General features: G+C 41.4%; 2 protein-coding genes across 2 annotated transcripts in view; both read left to right on the plus strand.

Moving 5' to 3' along the window:
- LOC103531214 (M1-specific T cell receptor alpha chain) overlaps positions 1–25,809 on the plus strand; it is a 79,935-nt gene that overhangs the window by 36,251 nt on the left and 17,875 nt on the right. The window lies entirely within an intron of this gene.
- Positions 1,478–12,492, plus strand: LOC115599782 (Ig heavy chain Mem5-like). Its single transcript, XM_030465832.1, is given in 8 exon segments — positions 1,478–1,551; positions 2,020–2,111; positions 2,113–2,349; positions 8,524–8,572; positions 10,262–10,546; positions 11,139–11,201; positions 11,649–11,768; positions 12,380–12,492. Coding segments are annotated over 7 exon segments (906 nt in total). The 5' UTR covers positions 1,478–1,490; the 3' UTR covers position 11,768; positions 12,380–12,492.

A 25,809-nucleotide genomic window follows, 5' to 3' on the forward strand; every position in this document is an offset into this window, starting at 1 on the left:
AAGGTGGTGAGCAGGGAACACTGGGATCTTATGATGCACTTACACCGCCAATGTTTTCTATATTTATGAGGTCTGGTATCAGCAACAGCCTGGTGGACCCCTGCAGTACTTGCTGCAAAGCACACAAATACTCTAATTCTGGGGACTTCTTGAATTCCCCTGCATGCTTAGTTGCATCCCAGTTTTACTAAGATGTAGCAAAACCTATTCCTCCCGGTTTTCATCTCTCAGACATCTCTGTCCAGAGCTATGACACAGAAGTGCCTCATTGTTCCTTTGCTCAGTTTCAGGTTGTCCTTCTAGGATGAGTGAGATGTCAAACAGTAGCAACAGCTGTAGCGAGGAGAACATGGACTGGGGCAGACATACTGTTGGTGGCACCTCCAGACTCTTCCACTATGATATGGTGGCTGAGTCCCTCCTGATACAGAGAAATGTGCAGCACAACACATTGCAGAGGATCCTGAACTAGGTGCAGGCCAAGGTAAAAGCCTGTACTCACGTCAATCCGTTCAGGTGGATCACCAAGTCATCCCTGGAGAAAAGGCTTCTGGTTAGGACAATTAGATGCACCCTAAACCTTTGGACTTTAGAAACATATCCCACCTCCATCCTTTCAACTTGTCCTGCTCCATAAACTGGTTGGAGTGAAGCAGTTGATGAATATCCCCTCCTGTTTTCAGGCACATTACAGGATGAGGAGCTCCAGCTGAGAAGGTGTGCCAGACAGTAATAAGCAAGGGCAGCTACTGACCCTGTGATGCACCTCAAGGGCCATCTTGTGTTACATGCACAGGGCCTGGTACATGTAGTCTTCCATGCGTCCGAGGAAGGGCTGAGGAGCCCTCTGCAGTCATCTCAGCCCTGACACCCACAAGAAATTTTCCCGGCCAATACATTTGTAGTACACAGGGCATTACCACACTGAAGCTGAGGGACACCTTCCTTTGTGCTGTCAGGTACAATAGGAAGACACCCCAGAGGCAGTCCTAACAATGCCAGCTACTTGCCCTTTATCTCCTCTCAGCTGTTGGGTGCAGGGTAGTCAAAGACAAGACCAGTGCCAAGGGAGCAACATGGCTGTGCCCGGGACATGAAGTGAAGTAAAAGTTTGATTGTCAGTGGTGACAGAGAATGGTGAATCTGGGCAAAGACATGGGCAAGTGAGCTGAAGCAGTTCTAGCTATGAGGACTCAGTAGAGGGGGTTATTTCTCATCCTGGGTAAGCTGCTGGAAGAGATCCGTGTCCTGAGGACTTGAGCATGTCACTGCAGGCCGAAAACCTCCCTAGCAACATCTCCCCCCTGCCCCACTCTGCTGTTTATCCTTGTAGGTAGGACAGAAGAACAAGAGACTGTAAGAAACGGGAGAGAAGATGAAAAGGTGGTGGCGGAGTGGGGGGCGTGTAGCTTTGCGGTACGGCAAGGAGGAGGGTGGAGCAAGGGAAGAGGAGAGGATTGTCCCTTGTCTCGGACCCGGAGCGACAGAGCATGGTGGCGGTCGGGCTGGGGCTGTGGCTCCTGGCCTTGTTGGTGGCCTTGGGGCCGGCAGGTCAGAGACGGGCGGGGAGGACAGAGAAACCGGTACTGGGCCCGGGGAGAGGGGGCTCCTCCCGAGAGAGGTAGAGAAGGGGAGAGGAGGGAATGAAAGAGTGAGGGGTAAAGGCACAAGGACATGGAGAGGACACAGAAGGAGTGTGAGAAGGCAGAGGGAGAAGAAGGAGAGAGATGGATAGGGAAAGGAGGGAGAGGATTAGGGACGAGGGAGATTGAGAGATAAATTAAGAGAGAGGGAAGAGGGGAGAGGGAGGTGGAGGATTTTTTGCCGGACCCGGAGTGTCGGTGTCGGTCGCGGCTCAGCCCCGGGAGGGCAGCGGGGCCCGGCCCGGGCCCGGGGCTTTGCCGGGAGAGAGGAGGTGCGGCTGTCACTGTGCCAGGCGCGGAGCTTTGCCGGGGCTGCGGGTGAATATCCACGGGTCCTGGAGAAGTCCTGCCCGTCTGCCTGCGCTTTCGTCCGCAGGGGTGTGGGCCCAGCTGAGGCTGGTGGAGACCGGCAGAGGGCTACGAGTAGCTGGGGACTCTGTGAACCTCTCCTGCCACGGCTCTGTCTTTGAACAGCTTTGAACGTTATGCAGTTTGGTGGTACCGTCAGACACCGAATGGAATACGTGAATTAGTTTCCATCTGCTGGGCCTTGCGTAAAGCTTTTTATGGTGCAGTAATGGAAGGTCGAGTCACAGTATCCTGGGACAACTCCCAGTCCAAGTCATATCTTTCCCTGCGTGACCTGCATCTGCAGGACTCTGCCCGCTACTACTGTGCCATTCTGTACCACTTGCAGAGTGATAGGAAGCTGAGCTTTAATAAAACCTCCTTCCAGGTGCTGCGTCGGTACTTTGGCGCTGGAAGGCAGATGAATCACATGAGCATTAAGGTTGCTCCCCGAGTGCTGCATATTGAAGCATACAGTTTTCAAGTCTTTGATTCTTACAGGGATGTGCTGCCTTTTCTGTCCCAAATGAGCTCCAGCCCTTCTTGCTGTTTTCCCATGTTTCACCCCAAACCTCACTCCTGTAACTCTGCAACATCTTTAGAAACAAGTTTTGCCATTTCCATTATTCCTCAGTAGGGCAGGAACCAAGTCGTGGCCCAGCTGTTGAGGTGTGAATAGCCCTGCTCTCATTTTGGGCATGAATCAAGTTGACTTGGTCTAAACCATTAGTTTTGCTACCTGAGGAGCAAGCAGAGGAAATGGGTAAACTACAGAGGATTACTTGGGAGCTGAGTGGGAGAACTGGGAAGTCTGTGCTCTCCCAGATCAGAGACTATAATGCAAACACAAGTTTGTGAGGTGTCTGCATACATCTGCAGTGTCCCAGAGATGACAAGCAGAAGCCTTGGGAAGTGGTGGAATAGATTAAGCAGTTGTTTGAGCTGTTCCTGCTTGTTCAGTCTCATGTTCTGGTGTTCCAGGTACCCTTTCTCAGGTGCAGATAGAAGCCTCTGGACCCACGGTAGCAAAGGTCTCAGAGTCCCTCATACTCACCTGCCACATCTCTGGTGTACCCATCACTGACAGCAACTATGCTTGGGACTGGATACGTCAGACTCCTGGAAAAGACCTGCAGCATCTAGTGTTGCAGTATCCTTTCACGGGACTACAACTCATTGCTTCATCCTTCCAAACACAAGTCAACAGCTCTTCAGATCCCTCCAGGAACCAGCTCTTTCTGGAAATGCTCTCGCTAGCAGTTGCAGACTCAGCCACCTACTTCTGCAGCATGAGAGAGCTGCAAAAGGGCACAGTGCTTGAAACAGAGGCAGGGTCGGGGCATAAATGAAGGGAGGACCTTTAATCTAGCAAAGTCTTTTGTGGTTGGATGCAAGAAAGCTTCTCTGGAATAGTGTGGTCTGGCTTTCCTGGAAAAGAATGCAGAGGTGCTGTAGAAGCAGCAGCATCAAAAGGCTTCAAATTCTACAGCTCCTCCAACCCCACCTTCTCACCTTCAGTGTTGTCATAGAGCAAGGGTGTAACTAGGAGGGACCAAGACTGGCTGCGGTGGCAGAGGCACAAGCAGGGAAGGTCTGGTGGGCCATGTGGTCTGCTATGTTTGTGGGTTTACTGGCCATCACAGGTGAGAGAAATGAGTGATGGACTCCCAGGAACTGAGCAGCCTCTGGGTTTTGCATGGCTCTCTGAAGCTGTGCTTATCACTTGCAGCCTGACATGTCCGTAGCTCTGGGGAAAAGGAGACTGAGGAGAAACCCTGTCACTCCGTACAACTACCTTAAAGGAGTTGTTAGAGTGCTGGTCTCCTTTTCTATGTAACAAGCAATAGGACAAGAGAAGATGTTCTCAAGTTGCACCAGAGGAGGCTGGGACAGGATATTAGGAAAAATTTTTTCAGCAGAGGGGTTGTCAGTCCTGGCACAGGTTGGCCAGGGCAGTGGTGGAGTCACCATCCCTGGAAGTATTTAAAAGACACATAGATGTGGTGCTGAGGTCTGTGGTTTAGTGGTAGCAGTGCTGGATTAATGGTTGGACTCATGGATTCCCTGGAGACAGTATAGGTGTTCTTAGGAAAACAAATAGAATCACTGAGCAGTTTTGGTTGGAAAAGGACTTTGTTTTCCTAAGAACACCTATAGTGTCTCCAGGGAATCCATGACAAGTACCATTTGTCTTGGATAAAGGGTTGAATGAGATGGTTCCATCCACAGAAGAACAAGAAATTCTTCTCAGTGCCTCACCTCAGTGCAGTAAATAATGTATTCAGTTTGGGGCTGCCCACTAAAAGGAGGACATTGAGTTGCTGTAGCATGTTCAGAGAGAGTGAGTGGTCTGGAGGACAAGTCCTATGAGGAGTCACTGAGGGAACAGGGATTGTTTAGTTTGAAGAAGAAAAGGATAAGGGGAGACCTCCTTGCTCTCTACAACAGCCTGAAAGGAGGTTGTAGAGAGGTGGTGACCCCACTGCCCAGAGGTAGGAGTCTCTTCTCCCATGTAATCAGTGACAAGACAGAGAAAATTGACTCAAGTTATGCCAGGGGAGGTTCATGTTGTACATTAGGAAAAAATTCTTTCATAGTCAGGCATTGGAAGAGGCTGCCCAGGAAAGTGATGGGGTGACCAGCCCTGAAACAGAACTCAGTTCAAAGTTTTCAGTATCACCTCATGGAACACAGAGTCCAAACATTCTAACATCTCAGTAGCAGCACTGGAGCACCTCCTGCAATGTTTTGGAAGGGGTGCACCACCACAGAGGAAGCAAAACCGAAGGCAGATCAACTAAATGGAACAAATCCAAGCGTGTGGCTTGCAGGTGGCTATGAAGGCAACTGTGTGTCTGCAGTCACCCAGAGGGAGAAAGTCTGTTCAACTGCACCTGAGCTCTCAGTGAAAAGCACGGTGAGGTCTCACTGCTCTGTGAACATTTAGCAGCAAGTGAAGGATGTGGGAGAGGCACCTGTATGTATCAGGCCTGTGGCAGGGTGCATTTAGAGCTTGTTCTGTTCATTCTGCCAGCAGTTCACGAGTGAGGCGGTGAGGAGAAAACAATTTGACACAATAAAGAGAACAGCAGATGAACATGCCCATGTTAGCAGTGGAACACACAGGCACTGGTACTAAAAAAACCCAATTAATTTCATTTGTTTGTTTTTATTAAGAGGAAGAAATAGACTTTTGCAAGTGACAACATCAATGGTGCTAATAAACATACTGAGTAATACAGTGTGGAACCTGGCAGGTTTGTGATCAAGAAGAAAGGATGTTATTTCTTTTTGGATCTTAGAAATACATTTGAGGATTCAGAAACTGAATTACCCACACAACTCCAGGTAACCATTAGTCAAAATAACTAAAGTCAGATAAAAATCAAATGGACAGCCAACTTCAGTCAACCATAACTTGATGTTCCCCACTTTCAAGCTCAGCTAAAACCATATCAATCATAAGGCCAAAGCATAGGCAATTCTGTGGTCAGATAATCTAGTTTACAAGATCAAAGAAACTAAGAAAAAAAGTGGTGCATATAATTAGGAAAGCACTCCCAAGACCCTTATAAAAATTGTACTTAATCAAGAAATATTAAAAAAATCAACTTTAGCACATCAAGAGAGTCCATTGAGCAACCATCAACTAAACAAAAATAACTATTGAGGCATTCATAAATGGACTAATTTTTTATTTGGCATGAAAATAGGGCCTGGGAACATAAGTACTTGAAGGTCCAGAAAGAGCTGGGAAAGGCAGAATGAAACTTAACTGAAAATTAATGAGACTGGGGCAGCTGGTCCAAAAATATTCTTTAATATTTCACCCCAAGTCTCTTGATATTTGCTAAGAGGCAAACCAGTAACCAGGACAATAACCCATAGGATTCTTCCCAGCAGGTCTCTGAGGAGCCCGAATTCTGGTCTCCTGAAATACAGGGCCATGGTCCTGCTTTTTGCATTGCTTCCTCCTCTCTGGATCCTGAGTTCAGTCTGCATGAGGCCACTGCAGCCAAGGTTGCCCCTGACCTTCACATCCCCCACCAGTTCTTCCTCAATTGCAAGCAGGAGATATGGATCCTCAGTCCCTTTTTTTTCAGGACATTTTCATCAGTACAATCCAGAAAACTGCCTGTTGGCTTGGGCCCTGCTGTGCTGTCCTTATAGCAGATATTTGGCATTGTTCATGAGTGGTCCCATGAGCACCAGGGCTAGCAAACATGAGGCTTCTTCCAGTTGTCTACTGTGTTTTCCTGATCAGGTGATCCCTAGTAGCAACCCAACACAAAGTCACCCATGCTGCTCTGCCCTCTAATCCTGGCACCTCCACTATTACCTGGCTCACTGGACATGTCAGATCACAGCTCCATGCATTCCAGGTGCTCCCTGACACAGAGGGCAATCACCCCTTGTCACCTTCCCAGCAGGACCTTCCTAAACAGCCTAGCTCCATCCACTACAGTACTTCCCTAAGCTACTGCACTGTTTGTCCATGATCCCAGAGCTCTTCAGCCAGGTCACAGAGGAAGAACTGGCCCATGATTGGCAGGAGTTCACTTACCTGCACTTCACCATACATTGCAGTTCCTGGGTTGTGTGAGCTACCCCACCACATCTCTGTGTTGTCAGTGAGGTCATTGTCCTGCAGCTACTACCAGAGCTATGATTTCTTGTTTGTTCTCCATTTCCCATGTGTTTGTGCACAGGCACTTTAAAGAGGCCCACATTCATCCTGCTTTCCCAGAAACTATGTGGCCTCTTTTGTACAATCCTTTCTATCTCTTTCTCACTTGATCATTGATCATCCTCCTCTTCCCCCGTTATTTCTAGTTCAAAACTATTCTTATCAGGGTCGCCAGCCTATCAGTAAAGATAGATTTGTCCCTTTTAGTCAGGTCCTTCCAAACAGTCCTCAGTCCTCAAGTAGGCTCCAATGGTCATAGAAAACAATTCCCTTTTGCTAGTGCCAGCTGTGCAACCAACTATGACCAGCAGGATCCGTCCACTCCTTTCCCCCCCCATCATCGGCAAGGAGAAACTCACCTGGGCCCACATACCCTTGACCATCACGCCAGAGCCTGCTTGCTACTTTTTGGAACTCCCCTGGCAGAATCATTAATAACCACATGGAAGAGCAAGCAGGGATTACTTGAGTGTAGGTGTAATGACTTCTGCAGGCTTCCTGTTTGAGAGCTGCAGAGTCTCAGAGATTTTCATAAATGCTTTGAAATAGCAAATAAAAGTGCTTATTTGCTTTTTCCTACTTTCTGCTCAATTTATCTCTGTGAGACTTTTCAGAGGTGCTGTGTAATCACAAAGTTTTGACTTATAATTTGACATTTTAGTCTTATTTTAGACTATTCTGTGAAAGCCATATCATGTTTCATATTGGGACAGAAGCCACTCAAGAAGTCATGTGATTTCCTGCATAATCAAAAATTCTGTGTAGTGAAAAAGAACAGGTGTTTTTTGCAGTGGAATGTATCACTGTGCTCGTGGCTGGAGTACCACAATGATACAAACAACATAAGTCCCTGTACAAAAACCCAAAGATGGAAAAAAGCCAATGTATTTGCGGAAGAAAGGCAATGCTTAACCAAAATTATTAAGGAGACAACTGCTGCATTCTTGTCATATTTCTGTTTATCCTGGAAATGTAGATCTCACAGGGTTTCTAAAAGATGAAAGAAAGGCAGAACTTGACAATTCCATCTTCAATCAAGCTATGTGAAATCATTAAAGTCTTCAGTTCTTGTTTTTCCCTGCCCAGTTTTGTGGCTCTGGATATCCTCATTGGGTTGCACACATGGATAATAAGAATTTTCTGCTGCAGTAATTCCTAGAGTGCTCTTTCTCCAGGAAGAATTTTTAACTGAATCCTGAGTTTGTATCTGCTTATGAAGGCTGTAGAGCAGTAACTATGTTACCTCTCTATCAACATTACTCCATGACCACAGACACCTGGTGCACACTACTTAAATTTAATATCTTACCATTTATTCCCAGTTTGGATAGCACTCTAGCCTGAATTTATTCTGAAGTGTCCTATCCTCCAATGGATTTTCACTATCTCATTTAGATCAAGAATGCTCTGCTCAGTAAAAAGCTGGCAATAGAGAGAAGTTTTTAAGCAGATCTTGAGTTCTCATGTATGAGGTTTTTGACATGCTGAAAGCAAGCATTAGCAGTAAATATGGCATAATCCCTATGAGAATCAGTTGAGTCTTCTGGGGTCTGAAAAAGAAGTAATTCTGCTGTCCAGCCTACAGCTATACAGCGTACACTTGTTCTTGCTGAGGATCTTTCTCAGTGAGTTGTGCCAGAGAAGCAACTTCCTAGAATACAAAGTGCTTGGAAATGCTGAAGATAAGAAAAAATTAAAAACCTCAAGGATCTTCCCAGATAAGAAAAAAATGCACAGGACTGAGAGGCTCCAGCAAAACCACATTACAGTACCTGGAAAGGAAATGTATGTAGTAGGAAAAGCAAAATGAACGTTTTTTGATTTACACATTTTAACTGTGTATTTACTGCTCGTCTTGTCTTTGGGACTGGGACTCAACTGACTGTGGAACCAAGTAAGTATACTTTATGCATGCAGTTCTTCTGAGTTGTCATTATTCAGATTTTCCCTTTTTTCCCTTTTCCTTCCCTTTGCCTTTCCTTTCCCTTGCCTTTTCCTTGCCTTTCCCAAATTTCAGGCAGCTGCTCCCCCATGATTTGAAATTAGACTTCAGGCTTTCTATACATAACTTTTTGATATGTACTTAGACAATTTAAGTAGAACAACATTGCTGAGCACAGTAATTATGGGAATTAGAACATAGAACTTGGGCTCCACAAGGACAAATCCTGGTGACTACCATGCTGAATTTCTCTGGGACCTGACATCTATCCATTTACTGAGGCATCCTTGTAAGCACTGCATAGTGTTCAAAGCCATGCTTGGACAGCCTGAACGAAACTAAAATTTCTGTGGAGGAAAATTTAAAATTCTGTGGAGGCTGAAATTTAGGTTCTGAATAATTTCTAATCTGTCAGAGCTAAAAAGTGAGCTTTGGGGGGAGGGAAGAATAATATCCAGAAGAATTAAATGGAATTTTATGGAATATTTTTCTTCTTGTTTAATTGTTCAGAGCTTGAGCTAAGCTGAACAGGTCAAATGAAGTCAATGGATGCTTGATTTTTATTTCCTGCAGGTGTTGACAAGCATGGAATTGTGCCTGTTTTATCAGTAGAGCCAGCCCATGAAGTTATGGTAGACTGCTGGCTGCATTTCATCTCAGTTCCTCTGTATTGGCAAGTGGGTGGTGGGGGAAAGAGAAAAATCAGAGCCCCTTGAATAGAATTTAAAGAAATTCTCTCTCATGAAAAAAAGGGTAGAGCTGAGGGATCACTTGACCAGACTGCAAGACAGATGCTGTCTCTAATTCACCTCTCATTAGCAAAGAAGCCCATTAGGATGCTCTTGTCAAATTTGGCATGTAAATCTTTTTTGTATGTTAACATTTTGTAAGCTGAACTTTTGTTAAGGAAGCATATTAGATTATTTCTTGTGGTTTCATATTTTTATTAAAATTAATATTGTTAATCTTGTTCTGAGGTTTGTATGTGAAGTCATCCCAGTTTCTTCACCTGTGGGCAAAGATATTTTAGTTTTAAAAAATCATGCCATCTAAATTATTTTGAGATGAGCTGTTTCCAGGAATTATTTCCCCTTCAGGTTTAGGCAAGAAGATTTAGGGGAGGGGAAGGAGAGTAGAGGAAAAGCAGTTAATCCCTCGTGTCTCATGCATATTTAACACAGTCCTTGACAGAACTGTTATTTTTAGAATTAAACTGTTGAGGGAACAGGTTAATTTAACTTCTGGAGTGGCACTCATGAAAGATTTCTTGTCATTTGCAGGTACCTTATTTAAAAAATAAAGATCTCAACTCTAGGCATGAGCTTTGGGAAAAGGAAGTTTAGAAGCCTATGGAATAAAAGCTCCTATTAAAATAAAATTACTTTAATTCATGCTTTCTGTCTTTAATCTGATTTTGGAAAGAGCAGAAAGGAATAATGAAAAAAAAGGCAATTATTCTTTGATAATACTAGGAATTAGTCCCAGCTGCGGTGTATATGAACTTCAGGTGACTCAGCATTCAGGCAAGCTTGTAATTAAATCAAATCCTGTCCAAACATTGGTCCTTTGATTTTTCTTTTTTGTCTTTTTTTTACTTTTCCTTTTTTTTTTTTTCCTTTTTTTTTTTTTTTTTTTTTCCAGAAATACAAAAAAGTTCTGACCCAGAAGTCATTATGATTAAATCAAAGAAATTGAAGGAAGATGGCAGCACTGGGAAAGCAGCTTGTTTGGCAAGAAACATTTATACAAAGAACATCGTCTTGGAGATGTCCTCTGATGAGGTCCTATATGAACAGAATAGATCCATCCTGACATCAGAGTCATTGTACAATACCATTAAGGTGGTCAGTGTGAAAAACAACATGGATGTGACCTGTGTGGCCAAATTTGATGGCAGTACTCTTACAGCCAACACAACATTGCCAGGTACAGTTTTGTGGTACAACTGCCACTTATTACTAGAGACCACATCTTCTAGTGCTTGTTATTCCTCCTGCTGGTAAGCATCGTCCTGGGTAATGAGTAGAAAAAGGAAAGACTTAAATGTTTCACTTTTTTTTTTTTTTTTTTTTGAGGAGGAGGAGGAGGAGGAGGAGAGGAAGATAAAATCAATTTTCAAATGTATATTTATTTGTGACTAAACACCTCACAACATAGCATCAAATCTCATAGCACACAGGCTGAAAGACCCTTTCTAAAAACAACATAAGGTTAAAGTAGTGGCGTGCCTGTTTTTTTCCTAAATAATTTTTTGTATTTTGGGAATTTTTTTTTTTTTTAATCAGGAAGCTCATGAAAATAGTAAAGAGTAAAGCTAGAACAACTCAGAAATTCTTTTGTTTCTTGCAATTGCATGGGGAATTTTCTCCTGAAATTAATGTCATAATTATTGACCAATCATCTGAGCCTCAGACTGCACTGCCCGCATGTTCCTATGAGGAAGTAATGTGAACATTTTGTTTAATCCTTTTGAAGCTCTAGGTGTACTTTTTAATACCTTTGCTTTATCATGCTACAGAACAGAAGGCTGAAGGACCAGTATCAGGGAAGGTTTGCAGCACCACAGGCAATTCTGCAGAAGGTCAGTTACCTAAGTAGATTGTGAACTTACATTTCTCTGTTGGGGACAAATGCACAGAAATGTATTTTCTCAGGGGTAGAGGAATCAGAAAACAACATATTAATCAAACATAAGGTGCTAGTTTAGAAACAAACAACAGGAAGCAAAACCTCATCTAGACAGACACCCTCCTCCCCTGTTGTTGTCACGTTTCTGTATCATCCTTTGTTGTTGTTTCTCCCCCTGAAACTGTTGCCTGTTTTGGGGGGGTTTTTTTGGTTTGGTTTTGTTTTTTGTGGGTTTTTTGTTTGGTTTATTTTTGGTTTTTTATTTGTTTGTTTGTTTGTTTGTTTTGGGGGGTTTTTTTGTTTGTTTGTTTGTTTTGGTTTGGTTTTTGTTCACTTTGTGCCAATATCCCAGTACCCAAATTGAGGCCATGATCTCTGCCATTTTTTCTCTATCACTAAGCAGATCCCAAAGTGGAAAAAACAAATATGCTGGCTATGGCTGTGCTGGGTTTGAGAATCCTGATGGCAAAAAGCATTGCTTTCAATACAGTCATGAGTGTCAAATTGTTTCTCTTCTGAGGTAAGGAAGCACATAGCTTAATCTGTAGAAATACTGGAAGCAAAGGCCAAGAATGACCAAGTGTCTTTGTGTATTTGTTTCAGCCCACACTTGGGGATTTCTGGGGAAAAAACCCCACCACCATCACCCCTCCCTGCCAAAAGACACTGCCTTCCAAGAAAATAAAACACAAACCACAAAAAAATCCCAAACCCACCCTGCCTCCTAAACTACAAAGTAAACATAACTTTTCTGGTTCCAAAGCTCAGTTCTTGGTGGCTCGTCTCCAAATATTCTTTGCAGCAAACCTGCTTTTCCAAAGCAACTCAGGCATTGCCAGAAGTTCCCAGGAGATATCTCAGTGACTATTACAAGTGGCAGAGCACAAAGCCTAGAGAAAAATCAAGACAAGTAAGGAGTAAAAAGTAAGGCTCCCAAAACACAAACATGTGAAATAGTGTGAGGAGAAAGAGAAGGTGGAAGGATTTTTAAATTAAGGTATCCAAAGAGGCACAAAAGAAAGCCTACACTAAGTTCTGTGAGTCTACCTATCTTGATCTGACAGCTATCCAACAGTGGCATGTGGGCCCAATTGCATTAAATACACTTTAAAACACATTTTGCTTTTCCAGGCAGTGGGGAAGCAAGGCAACAGCGATCTGAAGATCAGGAGGAGAGAGCATGAACCACAACTGTTTAAACAGCCAGTGTCAAATCTGATGACAATAACGGCTCAGAACACACACATCACCTTCCATTCCAGACATTTTACACTGTTGAAGCCTGCCTAACTAATTTATGTCAGGTTCTGTAACTGCTTTTGCCATTTCTGTTTCTCTGTGAACTGAAGAGAGTGCATTTTTCCTCCTCCCTCTGCTAAGCAGAACATGAACTCCCCATCGTTGTGCTTTTTGCATGAAAGCATTCAACCTGCTTAAATAGCTTAGAAAATACTACAGATGTATGGCCCTTTCCAAACACCTTTTACAGACATTTACTGCATTACATTCTTTTCAATCTGATGTATTGCTGCTGACAGAATTTAGGCATAGTAAATGCTATTTATGGCTTCATGTTTTTTAGATAGCTTTGATAACAACAATTTTCTGGTGTAGATGAGAAGGTCTGTGCTGATCTGAAGTGATTCACTTGAACCAGATAGTGTTCAAGCATTTCGCTACTAAACCTATATTTCTCCTGCAAAATATATTGCAAAGGCATTTCAGGTTACTCTAGTAATGTCCAAAATAAAATTTTGTTAAGCTAAAATAGGAAGCTGTTGTTTTTTCTGTACTTTTTCTTCTGAATTTGGGATGGAGATTGCTGAAATCCAGCTGCTGGCCAGTGAGTTTAGAAATAGAGCTTTGATAACCTAGCTCTCCTGTTGGCTGAATTTCTCTTTTCTAGACTTGATTCAAGGACGGGGAGGTTCTCTTTGGTATATTAAAAAGCCTCTGTAGGGCTGTGGGTTCTAGGCTTGGGGAATTCCAATGAGTCCTGGTCCTTCAGGTCACTTTAAAGAGACCCCAGCAAGCTATTTTGCATCACAGCAAAAAAGAGGCACATCAGAAAGAAATTAGTTACGAGACATAGAATTAGAATCATAGAATTGGCTGGGTTGGAAGGGACCTCAGAGATCATCTAGTCCAACCCTTGAACCACCGTTGCGGTTGCTAGACCATGGCACTGAGTGCCACATCCAGTCTCTTTTTAAATATCTCCAGGGATGGAGAATCCACTACTTCCCTGGGCAGCCCATTCCAATGCTTGATCACCCTCTCCGTAAAGAAATTCTTTCTAATATCTAACCTAAACTTCCCCTGGCACAACTTAAGACTGTGTCCTCTTGTCTTGTTGAAAGTCGTCTGGCAAAAGAGACCAACCCCCACCTGGCTACAACCTCCTTTCAGGTAGTTGTATAGAGCGATGAGGTCTCAACTGAGCCGCCTCTTCTCCAGGCTGAACAGCCCCAGCTCCCTCAGCCTCTCCTCATAGGGTCTGTGCTCGAGTCCCTTCACCAGCCTGGTTGCCCTCCTTTGGACCTGCTCCAGCACCTCAATCTCCTTCCTAAACTGAGGGGCCCAGAACTGGACACAGTACTCGAGGTGTGGCCTCACCAGCACTGAGTACAGGGGCAGAATCACCTCCTTGGACCTGCTGGCGACGCTGTTCTGGATACAGGCCAGGATGCCATTGGCCTTCTTGGCCACCTGGGCACACTGCTGGCTCATGTTCAGCTTCCTGTCAATCCAAACTCCCAGGTCCCTTTCTGCTTGGCTGCTCTCAAGCCACTCTGTCCCCAGCCTGTAGTGCTGCATGGGGTTGTTGTGGCCAGAGAGCAGGACCTGGCACTTGGCCTTATTGAACCTTATCCCGTTGGAATCATCCCAACTCTCCAGTCTGTCCAGGTCCCTCTGCAGAGCCCTCCTGCCTTCCAGCTGATCCACACTCCCCCCCAAGCTTAGTGTCGTCTGCGAATTTGCTGATGATGGACTCAATCCCCTCATCTAAATCATCAGTGAAGATATTAAACAGAACTGGGCCCAATATTGATCCCTGGGGGACACCACTAGTGACCAGCCACCAACTGGATGCAGCCCTGTTCACCACCACTCTCTGGGCCCGGCCCTCCAGCCAGTTCCTAACCCAGCACAGGGTGCTCCTGTCCAAGCTGCGGGCTGCCAGCTTTTTCAGGAGGATGCTGTGGCAGACGGTGTCAAAGGCCTTGCTGAAGTCCAGGTAGACCACATCCACAGCCTTCTCCTCATCCACCAGTTGTGTCAAACATCGTGTCATACATCTTGGTATGAGCACAAAGAAGGAAAATATATGTATCAGAAGAGAACAAAACATGCTGGGTTTTTTCCACTCCTTGATACAAGGAAGAGGCCAACAGGAAATTGGTTCCATAGAAACTTGGTTATGAGTCAAAAAGAGCCCAAGCATACATGTTCCCCAAGTACTTTTTCTTTCACAAGCAACAGGCGAGAAGCTGTGGTTGACATTTACGACCAAGTTACACCAGGCAAGATTAACTCCCCCTTGTTTTGAGAAACAAGTTAACCACATCCTGAAGGAGAAAACAAGTGTTTCACAGACTGACTGAGTTCCTGCTGCCTTCAAGACAGACGTTACAGGGTACATAGTTAAGACTGGTTTAATTAAACTTTTTCATATGGAATCACAGAATCATTCTGGTTGAAAAGGCCTATAAGAACATCAAGTTCAAGCACTAATTCAACTCAAATGAGTCCAGTGCTAAAGCATATTCCTAAGTACCATAACTACATGTATTTTAAACACTTTCAGGGATGGTGATGTAACCACTTCCCTGGGAAACCTAACCCAGTGTTTAATAACCATTTTAATGTAGAAGTTTCTTCCTATAGCCAATCTAAATCTCCCCAGGAACAACCTGAGAATGTGACTGTCTCCCATTAGCAATGGCTTTTCACTTTACAGACACAAATGTATAATTTTGACGCAATACAGAAACAGGAGAATACCATTATTAGCAGCAGAAAATCAGTTAACAGGGAGATTTTGTACAGCTCAGTGATAAGGCTGTCTTGGTGTGGCTGATTCCACAGAAGAGGGCTCAGTCTATAGCTCTACCAGCTAATATGAGCCAAAGGAATGTTTTTGCAAAGAAATTTTTCTCCACAGAAAAACATCCTGCATTGCAGACTGCCAGCAGAAACTCAGCTAATGCAGCAACTCCAAGGCTTACAGAGCCTGAAAACAGTCTGATATTTCTTGAAAACCAGGTTGGATGAACAATGTGCTATTAAATAGACAAATAGGTGAGATACTTTTGAAGCAGACAAAAATATTCAAGCTTAAAGGTCTCTTGGTAGGAGTACAGAAAGTAATACTATTACTACTACTACTCCAAGAGCACTTAATTAGATTACATCAACTCTGTTATCCAACAACTTCATTTTCTCATGTGTGTGCATATGGAAAAATAAGATCTGTGCAGTTTAGGACCAGCTGTTGTTCAGAGGTGTAAATGAACTTTTTTGTATCCCAGAGAATGTGTTACTTTGCTAATGACTGATACCTTTCTTGTCTAAGGGAGTAATCTTCACGCTGAAGTCTGGGCTAGGGTTGAGAAACTGCTTCCTACACTGTTGTTTTCAGAATAAGAGGATCTGATCTTAAAGCATTTCTCCAGTGTCTGGAGGGGGCCTACAAGAAAACTGGGGTAGCACATTTTGCACAGGCAGGTAGCAAGAGGACAAGGGGCCATAGTTTAAAACTTGAAGAGGAGAGTTTTAGTTTAGATATTAGGAGGAAGTTCTTTACTATGAGGGTGGTAAGATACTGAAACAGATTGTCAAGGGAAGCTGTGAATATCCCCTCCTTGGAAGTGTTCAAGGCCAGGTTGGATGGGGCCTTTAGCAACCTGGGCTGGTGGGACATGCCCAAAATATTCTATCATTTTATGGTACACTTATGTTTTACACATCAGTAGTCCTTAAATCCCAGCCTGACTCAGGAATACTTCAGATCTTTTTGTCAGAATTGTCTGAAGCATTAAATCCCTAGCAGTATCCTACCTCAGTTTAAGCCTGCAATTCTTTTCTGACTGCTGCTGAGACTCATGGGCATTCTCTGGCAAAAGATTCAGCTCATTACGTGAAATAGTTACATATTCACCTTGCTACTGGAGATCTGCTCTCAGATAGCTTCTCCTCTAGGCTGTAAAGCCTTCTAAGCAGCCATTTGTCCTCTCCTGCATGGTATTAGGCAGGACGGGAGTGGAGAAGAGTTCACAGAGCCCTGTAGGACTCAGAAAGTTCACCATTGGGTCCTCCCATTGTAAAAGGAAAATCTTTTAAAATCTTTTAAATACTTTCAGGCAAAAGTTGACCTCCAGCAAATCAAGCTCAATCTTGTTTATCCTTGGGAGGGCTTCACACTATGGTAACACCTGTGTGTCCCTTATTGCTGAGCAAGCAAAATGGTGAGAGCTCTCTCCTGTCGCAAGGAACATTAAAAGCACTCTAGGTGAATAAAGAATTTTCCAAGAAGCTAAGTGGAAAAGTGTCATGAAGAACAAGGAAAACTGACTAGCATGGAGAATATTTTGCATTTTCTCTCATATTTCTATTTATGTACAGGGAGAGGAGTATTTATGCTTTTAGCCTATACATTTCTTTCCTCTACAGAAATGTATGGGAATGCCCTAAGCAAAATTGAATATCTGTAAGACTTCAGAGCTCAGCTCCCCCCAAGATAAAACATGATAAAGCTTCATAGACAGAAAGGCTCTGGCACCACAGGGCAAGACCCCCAATCTTTAGTGTCTTGGCTTTTTCAGAGCCACACAGAATGTTGGAGAAAGAAAGACATTTAGGGATAGTATCAATGTCTTTGTGTGTAGACTGCCAGAGAAGAGTGCTTAGGCCAACCTCAAATAACACCACAGGATTTTGTATCCCCTCACAATATGTTAGAACACAAACAAAATAATTACCAAACATATGTAAAGAAATATTGTAAAATTAGAACACTTCCTCAAGTCTGGAAGCTGTTTATATGCACAGCACATTGACCAGACCTGGGGTTTATTCAGTACTTGCTTGCCTAATGAGAGTAGGGAAGTTTGTTGTAAATTGCTCTTAAAATGAATATGGATGTAATGTGGGTAATGATGTGTATTTTTCACTACTGTAAAATTTCTGGGAGTTGTAACTTGGTGACATAAATTAAAATACATGAAAATTAGGTGAAAAAAAAACCCAAACAAACAAACAAAAAACAACTTAAAAAAAAATTCTATCAGTATATTATTTTCAATATAAATTTTACAACTGAGATGGTAAACCAGATATTTTTATCTCTTTGTGGTGATACAACCTGTTAGAACCATTTTGAAGATAAATTGAAAATTGATCATTCTCTTGTTATTACTTTAAACAATATCAAACTGCATGAAAATTGTAAATATTAAATAGTTTTTTGTACTGCATCCTTCTTTTGTGTTATACAGTATTGAAAATAAAGTATAATAAAGATTTTAATTCATTTTTCTGGGCATAGTCTGACCTGCCTGTTTGGTTTTCTAAAATACTAAAAAGCTCTTGATGAAATTGGAAATATTTAAAATAAGTTTTCTTGATCTCTCCTGCTACCTACTGGTCAAGGTGTTCATTGTTCTGACAGCATTTTCATGTTTGATGAAATATTTCATTTTGATGAATCCAGTAAATAGGTCAACTGGAAAAAAAAACAAAACCCCAACAAAAAACAAACAAGCACCCAAGCCCCACAATAACTGCTGTCTTCACATGCCATAGATTAAACTTCTTTGCTTTTCATTTGTGTTCTTGCATTGCCAGTAAGCCAGTATGAAACCCCTTGGTATATGATAGGGTTTAGAAAACTCAGTGCCAGAAATTTACAGGTTAAAAAGGATTAATAGGTCAATTAAAGTTCAAAAATTTATTTGAAGATCTAAGCTAAAAGTTGTAGAGCTATACCTGACTTGTAACAGATGAAATGGGGCAGAATATAGGAAGCACAGCACTGCTTTTACAATTAATTTGTATTTCTAAGGGAGCTTTAAACTGCACGTTTCTCAAGAAATTCAGAGGTCAGAATGTCCTAGGCTGGAGGAAAAATGGAATTAATGGATGTGTTTGTGCCCTGAAAAACTGTTGTATCTAAAGCAGGCTAAGGTCTTCCAGAGGTATAGATGCCTTGCTAAACAAGGAGGAAGGAATGCAGCACAGGATTTCTGTCTTCAGGCAGTGAAAAGGCTGATAAGAAGATTAGTACAAATAATAAGGTGTCTGGTGCCCTGTGATTAAAAATTTGAGGGACAAGTTGTTGCATCTAGGAAGGTTACAGCTGGATGCACTCAAGGGCTGTGCTCTTCTGGTGAGGCTCTGTGCTCCACTGAGTTCTGAGGTTCTCTGCAGAGGGAATTCTTACTGTGGAATACCATGTCAGCTCCATCAAGTTCTGTCTGTGGACTTGACTGCTTCTAGAAACAGGTAAGTCTGCTTGTTGTTGAAATTTTGCATGCTACAAACCTGTGCATATAATAATTCTTTTCTGTAATTGAACTAGAATACAGGGTGCCATACACTGAAATCCTCTTCATTAGGTGTATTACAGTCACAGAAATTACTATACTGAAGGGTGTGCTCTTGGGCATAATAGGGTTTAGTGGTACAATCAGTCAGGGTGAGGGTGCATGTTAAAGGTCTGGCCTTAGAAATGGTCACTTGCTACAGAACTCAGATAAAATTACTTCTTTCATGTCTACTTTGTGTGAAAAAGGAGAGAGAAATTCCTTAACACTTCTCTTCTACCTTGCTGCTGCAGGGGAATTGGAAGAAGATGGATTATTGACTTAAGCAAAAAGATGGAATATGTCTGTTCTTGCTTTAAATTCTGTTCCATTTATATAATTTTTGTAGCATCAGTGGGATAGTCTCCATTTGTTGAAACAATTTGTGCTTTTGGAACTTTGGATGAGATGCTTAAAACAGTTCAGACTTTCACATCACTAAACTCATAATAAACATTCCTTCCATTCTCCCTCCTTTTCCCTTTTTCCTTTCCTTCTTATTCAGTACAGTCTACAGTACTTCTGGAAAGTGGGAATGGCACTCAAAGAAAAATTTCAAATGCAAATTCATGCTATGGCTTACTTACAGATAAAAATTGATCTGGCCATGGTATGCGGGATTTTCTTTGTGAAGTAGTATTACACTGTGATCCTAGGAGTTGAAATGAGAATTTACTGCTGCACAGGAGCCACATAGACTCTTCAACTCAGCCGCTGCAACTGAGTAATAACTTAACCCATGCTGTGCTTCCTATGCAAGAAAAATATCTGATCATCTGTGGTTCTAATTATTTTTATTCTTTCATTTTCTGCAAGTAAATCTGCTTGATACTGCTTGACTGGAATGTAACTTATTGACTAAGCTACTCTGGAAGAGATGTCCAGATTTTTTTTCAGACAGTCCCAAATATCTACTCAAAATATTTTTCTTGTCTATGGAGTGTGACACAGAGAGAAAGATTGCATTCATGAGAAAAGTAAAAGTTATAGAATAAATTTGATTTTTGCTTTAAAGAAACTTTTCATACAATTTTTTGTAATTTATATATAATTTACATAATTTACAATTATATATTATACTTATTTGCACATATATATTATTTATTTCATCATAGTTATGTTGGTTACCTTTTATCAGCAGGCAATGTTATGTTTGTTGAGATGTTATTTAATTTAAGGTTTCTTTACATGGCATTGAATATGCAATCCATGCATAAAATTGTCATGTTATTTTAAAATAAAAATTATCAATGCCACTATGTGATAAGGAATAGTTAAAATTCATCATGTGCAATGAAAATATCTTAAATTTCAGGAGGCAGTGGAAGTTGTGTTTTTGTAAAAAATATGCATTTTAATTTACATATACCCTAGGTTTTAAAAGCACTAGAATAACACAAGTGTTATGAATTTATTAGTGTCCTTTGCTGTGGCCCTGTTCACTCAAACCTATTGGTGAAAAATATTTTTAGTGTCTTTAGCTTCATCAGTGATTTCTTAGTGTTTTGGCAATCAGGTTTTTTAGTGCTCAGAAGATAACTTATGAACAGATTTTTGCCTCAAGGCAGACGAACATCAGATCTTTGATAGAAACGGGTAAGAACTTAGCACTTTCTAGAAGTGCCTGCTTTCAATTTTTTCCAGATGACTTCCAAATGCTGTCCAAAAAAAAGCAGTTTTCATCTCACCTAGAGCAACTCAATACTTTGCATGAATGAGACTGTTCCTGCCTGTGTGATTGGATGTGACACAATCCTTTAGCAGAAGCAGAAAAAATTTCCTGCAGTGTGTTTTGGCAGTGTTTGCAGAGAGCAACTACCTCTGATCATGTGTTTGACCGCAAATGAGGTACTAGAAGAAAGTAAGTTTGTTAAACCTTTTGGTTCAACCTAAGGTTATTGAAGGTACACCAAGACCCTAAATCCCTATGTCCAAGGGTTGCTTTTTGCTGATGATGCCACCCTCGCTGCTCACACAGAAGCAGCTCTGCAGCACATAACATCCTGGTTTGCAGAGGCTGCAGATCTTTTGGGGATGGAAGTCAGTTTGAAGAAGACAGAAGTTCTCTACCAGCCTGCACCAGAGGAAGACTTCCATCATCCAAACATCACCATAAGTTAATCAGAGATCAACTCATTCCAGCAGTTCAGCTATCTGGGATGCATTATTTCTTTGGACGCCAAGGTCGACAAAGAGATAGACTACAGATTAGCAAAGGCATACAGTGCAATCGGAAGACTTCATAAAATAGTCTGGAGCAATAAACATCTGAAGAAAAGAACAAAGATTAGTGTCTACAGAACCATTTTCTGTCTACTCTTTTATATGGGTCTGAATCACGGGTCATCCACTGCCACCTCGTTTGACCCCTCCAACACTTCCATCAGTGCTGTCTTCATACAATCCTAAATGTCCACTGGACTGACTACTTGACCAATGTTCCTGTCCTTGAACAGGCAGGGGTCACCAGTATTGAGGCTGTGATACTGAGGACACAGCTGTGCTGGGCAGGGCATGTCTCCAGGATGGAGGATCACCACCTCCTTAAGGTTGTGCTATATGGTGAACTTGCCACCAGCTGCTGCAACAGAGGAGTCCCACAGTGGAGATACAAGGACTCCCTGAAACAATCCCTCAGCTTTGGCCATATTGACTGCCATCAGTGATCCACTCTGGCCTCCAGTCAGGAGACATGTATACAACACCATCCATATCGCTGCTGCCTCCTTTGAGAACACACGGAGAATCAGTCTCGAGGAGAAAAGACAACGCAGAAAGAACCATGCCTTGGCTGTCCCACCACGGGAGACTTTCTGCTGTGCCATTTGCAATTGGACTTCCCTATCCTGCATTGGCCTTATCAGCCATCAGCATGCTTGCAGCAAGCATGGAGAGAGCCCTTCTTAAATCTTTGTTCATGAAGCCATGCCATAATTTTGACTGTATATCTAGCATGAGATATACATGCATACAGATATATATCTAGCATGAGAACTCTGAACAGAGTTCTCCCTGCAAATGGTAATTCATATTCAGGAATGGAAATAAACCCATGGTAAAACCAAATGTTGTTATAGTTGAAAGTACATGTCTAGATAAGAGGGGTGATAATTACTGTGATGAAAGAAATCAGTTTTCCATTTAAAGTGAAGAGAAAAGGAAGTGATTAATACTTCTACAAGAAATATTATTATTGCTATTTATATCTAAAAATGTATATGTGACAGGTTGAGGGTGATGTCTTCAGTTAATCCTCATCCACTGAGAAAATATGGATATCATCATTTAGTCCTCCCAGTTACAGTTAGCCAACTTCTGATTGAGGAGGAGTTGCAAAGGGAAATATATTTCTCTGGATGGTTTTTGTAGAGCACTTGCTGTCTGTGTGAAAACAGGAAGCCTTGGGAAATTAATATTTGGACAAGGAATGAGAACTGTTGTAAAACCAAGTAAGTAAGAATTAAAGGGTTTCATACATGTGCATTAATAGTCTAATATCCATTTCCAAGTTACAGATTCTCATACCAACACAATTTTACTCGCTACATTTCCATGTGCTCTTTTTTATAGCATGTCATTTGTTTAAATATTTATGAAATTTTGTCTCTCTTCTGGTGGGTATGCATAAGACTGAGAAACCTTTCAGTATTGATTTTTCTTATGCCAAGCCCATGGCCTTCCCAAACTACTGCCTTACTAGGCCAGTAGTATGGAATGATTCAGACAAATCTTTTTTATTCTTTTAAATCTATATATTTTGGCACAATATTGATTGCAGAGAAATGTAATGCTAAATAATGTTCTCATTTTGTATTTGTAATTAATCTGAAATCTCTTTCATGGAAAAATAGTGGAATTTAAAATTTGTTTGCTTTTATAGACCTGAAATATATACTGCTGTAGACAGTAAAATATTAATTGATGCCATCTGTGATAAGATTTGGTCTAACAAATTTTTAACCAACAAAAATAGATTTCTGTGGATACAGTCATCAGCACAGCAAGATATTTTACATCATAATGGTTCCTGAATATTTTGTAAAGGCAATGTTTAACTGTCATTTATTGGGATACTGTTAAAGTCTTCCTGTAATGGTTTATGTAAAGCTCATTGTCACAGTGTGACCAGTGGTTATGGAAAGTTCATTTTTGGCACAGGAACTCACCTGATTCTTCTTCCAAGTAAGTCTTCCACTAAAAATAGTGATCCCAGACCACAGTGTTTCAGCCCATTCTAGATCCAGTGGGAGTCCATTCCGTGTGACTTCTGTGTCCTCAGCAGAGCTGGACAGAAGTTTTCCTGTGCTTTTGCCACAGATATCTTCTCCCAGAGCATATGCACAATCAGATTCATCCTAGAAGTGTATAGCAGTATAAAACAGACAGGCTAACTTCAGCTTCTTGTTAAATTCTGATCTGCCCTTGCAATTTCAGTTAAATACTAGAGGAATTTAAAGAAAAAAAAGGGTAAAAAAAAAAAAAAAAGAGTTCAAGTAGCTTTTCAGATAAAATATTTACCTACACGACTGTTTTTTTTTTCCATTTCATACTATAAAGGCATAACTTTTTCCTTATATCCTTATAGCCAGGTACTGGGACTTACCAGGGTGTGTTTAGCCAAGGAATTTTTAAGTTAGAACTTCAGAGTTGATTTCTGTAGAAGACTCTCAGGCAGTGAAAATGTAGAGGGAAAGAATCAGATATTTGGACAGAGGACACAGTTATCAAGTAAGTGTAGTCTAGTTAACAACACTCGAGTTTTTTATTTATGTCTCTTCATACTCTTTAACATGGAGATCTATCTGGCTTTGAAGATAAAGTGCTAGGGAGAGAAACTGAAAGCTGAATATAAATCATAAGACAAATACTCAGTAGTATTAAGCACTTTATTCCACTGAGTGCATGTTTTCACATAAAAAATAAAAATTCCTAGGGTATTCTTCTGGAACCTGGTCAAAGGCCAGGGATTGCTAGATTCAGGAGGGTAAGGTGATCAAATTTACCAGAGAACATGAAAATATAATTTGAAGGGTCAATTTTGCTTGCTCTGAATTTAGTTTAAAGAAAAACCCAACCTTTCGTTTCCTAAAGCTATTTTGCAAATGTATCCAGCTCAAGTTATTGCTCCGTAATGTCAGATCATTTCAAATATATGCCTAGATTTTCTTTGCCAGGTTAAGCAAGTCTGGGATGGAGTCATATTGGTTAATTCCTGTCCAGAAACCACAACAGATCAAGCAATTTTTTGTGGGTTTTGGACAATGGCAGAGCAGGAAAGGTTTTTGCAAAGGAATTAAATGATGTGTGAATTCAGGAACTTATGACAAGTTGCAGTTTGGCAAAGGAACAAGGCTCATCATTAGACCAAGTAAGTGAATGATCTGGACAAAAGTATCTTCACAAGTATTTGGATTAGGAATATACTGGGAAAGGAATTTCCTTCCACTTCTACTGCTTCTAGGGTTGAAATCAAAGAGTGGCTGGAACATGTAAAGTAAAGAAAGTAGCAATAAAAAGTCTGGATTTTTTAAAAAGGTCTGAGAGTAATAGCTTAGGGAGACAAGCTGTAATGTGAGGTGAGTCCTTCTTACAGGAATTTCAGTGGAAAGTTTTTCTCACAGAAAAGAAGAAAGAATGAGATTCCCAGCAAAATGAGAACAGTGTAAATCATCACAGAGTGCCAGAAAGATGTGACAAATCTTTCCCCAAAATACAGAATTGTCTCATTTCTCGAGCTACTTGAGCTTTCTTTTCCTTGGTAGAAAGAGCCATTACAGAGAGTATAAAACAATGTATTTCCCTTGTGCTTTATATATTTATCCCTTTTAATGAATACCTCAAGGGCTACCCATGTGTGGAATTACATCACCAAGAAACAGAGAGAAGATGATGACCATTCAGAGATGCAGAAAGTCTCTGCCCTATTAAAAAAAAAAAAAAAAGTCATTTAATATGATTAATATGATTTAAAATTACTTCTGTAGAGAGGGTTGCAGTTTATTCCTAACTATACCAAAGCATCCCATGTTTGGGGCACTTACATTTTCATCACCTACAAAATGTATTGACATCAAACCTGTGAAACGTGATAGGAGACATCGAAGAGGTACCCCAGCCTTCATTTTGTGAGGATATCTAACAAGCATTTTGCTCATACAGTTTTATTTCAATGACTTCAGTCTCCTGCTGTGGAACCTGCAATGTGCAGAAGAGTGTAGGCTTTTTTGTAAGGGAGATTTTGTCAGTGTGTATTCAGGAAGTGCAACCAGACTCATCTTGGGAAGAGGCACCAGGCTGCTGATAAAGCCCAGTAAGTATCTCTTCACCTATATGGTTAGGAAAGACAGAGTTCTATAGGTTTTTTGTCAGTATTTTTTAAAAGACAGAGGGAAGAGCTTCTTTAAAATATCTAGGAAAGGGGCATAGGGAAGAAGAGCACATTCTAAACAATTATCTTCATCTTGATGTAAGTGGAACATATCAGGAATTGCTATTGTTCTGTTAAAATCAGTGAATAACCTTTTTGTTGTGCAAGCACTATATTAGTCAGGAGGAACCCTACAGGTGAATATATTTGAAATCAGTGCTCGTAATAATTTTTCTTGTTCTAGCAGTTAGGTGAAACTGACTTCTGGGACTAAGGTTTGGATCACTTACTGAGTTCATTTCTCACTGAATAAACAAGAAAAATTAGGATCTTAGTTTGGTTTTCTCTGGGAGTTTCCTTCTATTTTTTTTTTCTTGAATTTTTTCTTACAGCTCTGCTCCCTTGCTTATCTTCTGAGACTGACTAGCTGACAGATATGTCTAATCTCCTTCTTTAGACCATGAAAAACTTTAGAAACAGCTATATTAATTCTTTAAAGAAATGGTGGAAATTTCAAACTGCTTCAATATACCCAATAGTGTGTTCTGGTTTTTAATGGTGAGATTATTGCAGGACAACTGAATCTTTCTGGGAAGTCATCTTTGGAACAG

Source organism: Calypte anna, chromosome 27, assembly GCF_003957555.1.
Source record: "Calypte anna isolate BGI_N300 chromosome 27, bCalAnn1_v1.p, whole genome shotgun sequence".
Classification (NCBI taxonomy): domain Eukaryota; kingdom Metazoa; phylum Chordata; class Aves; order Apodiformes; family Trochilidae; genus Calypte; species Calypte anna.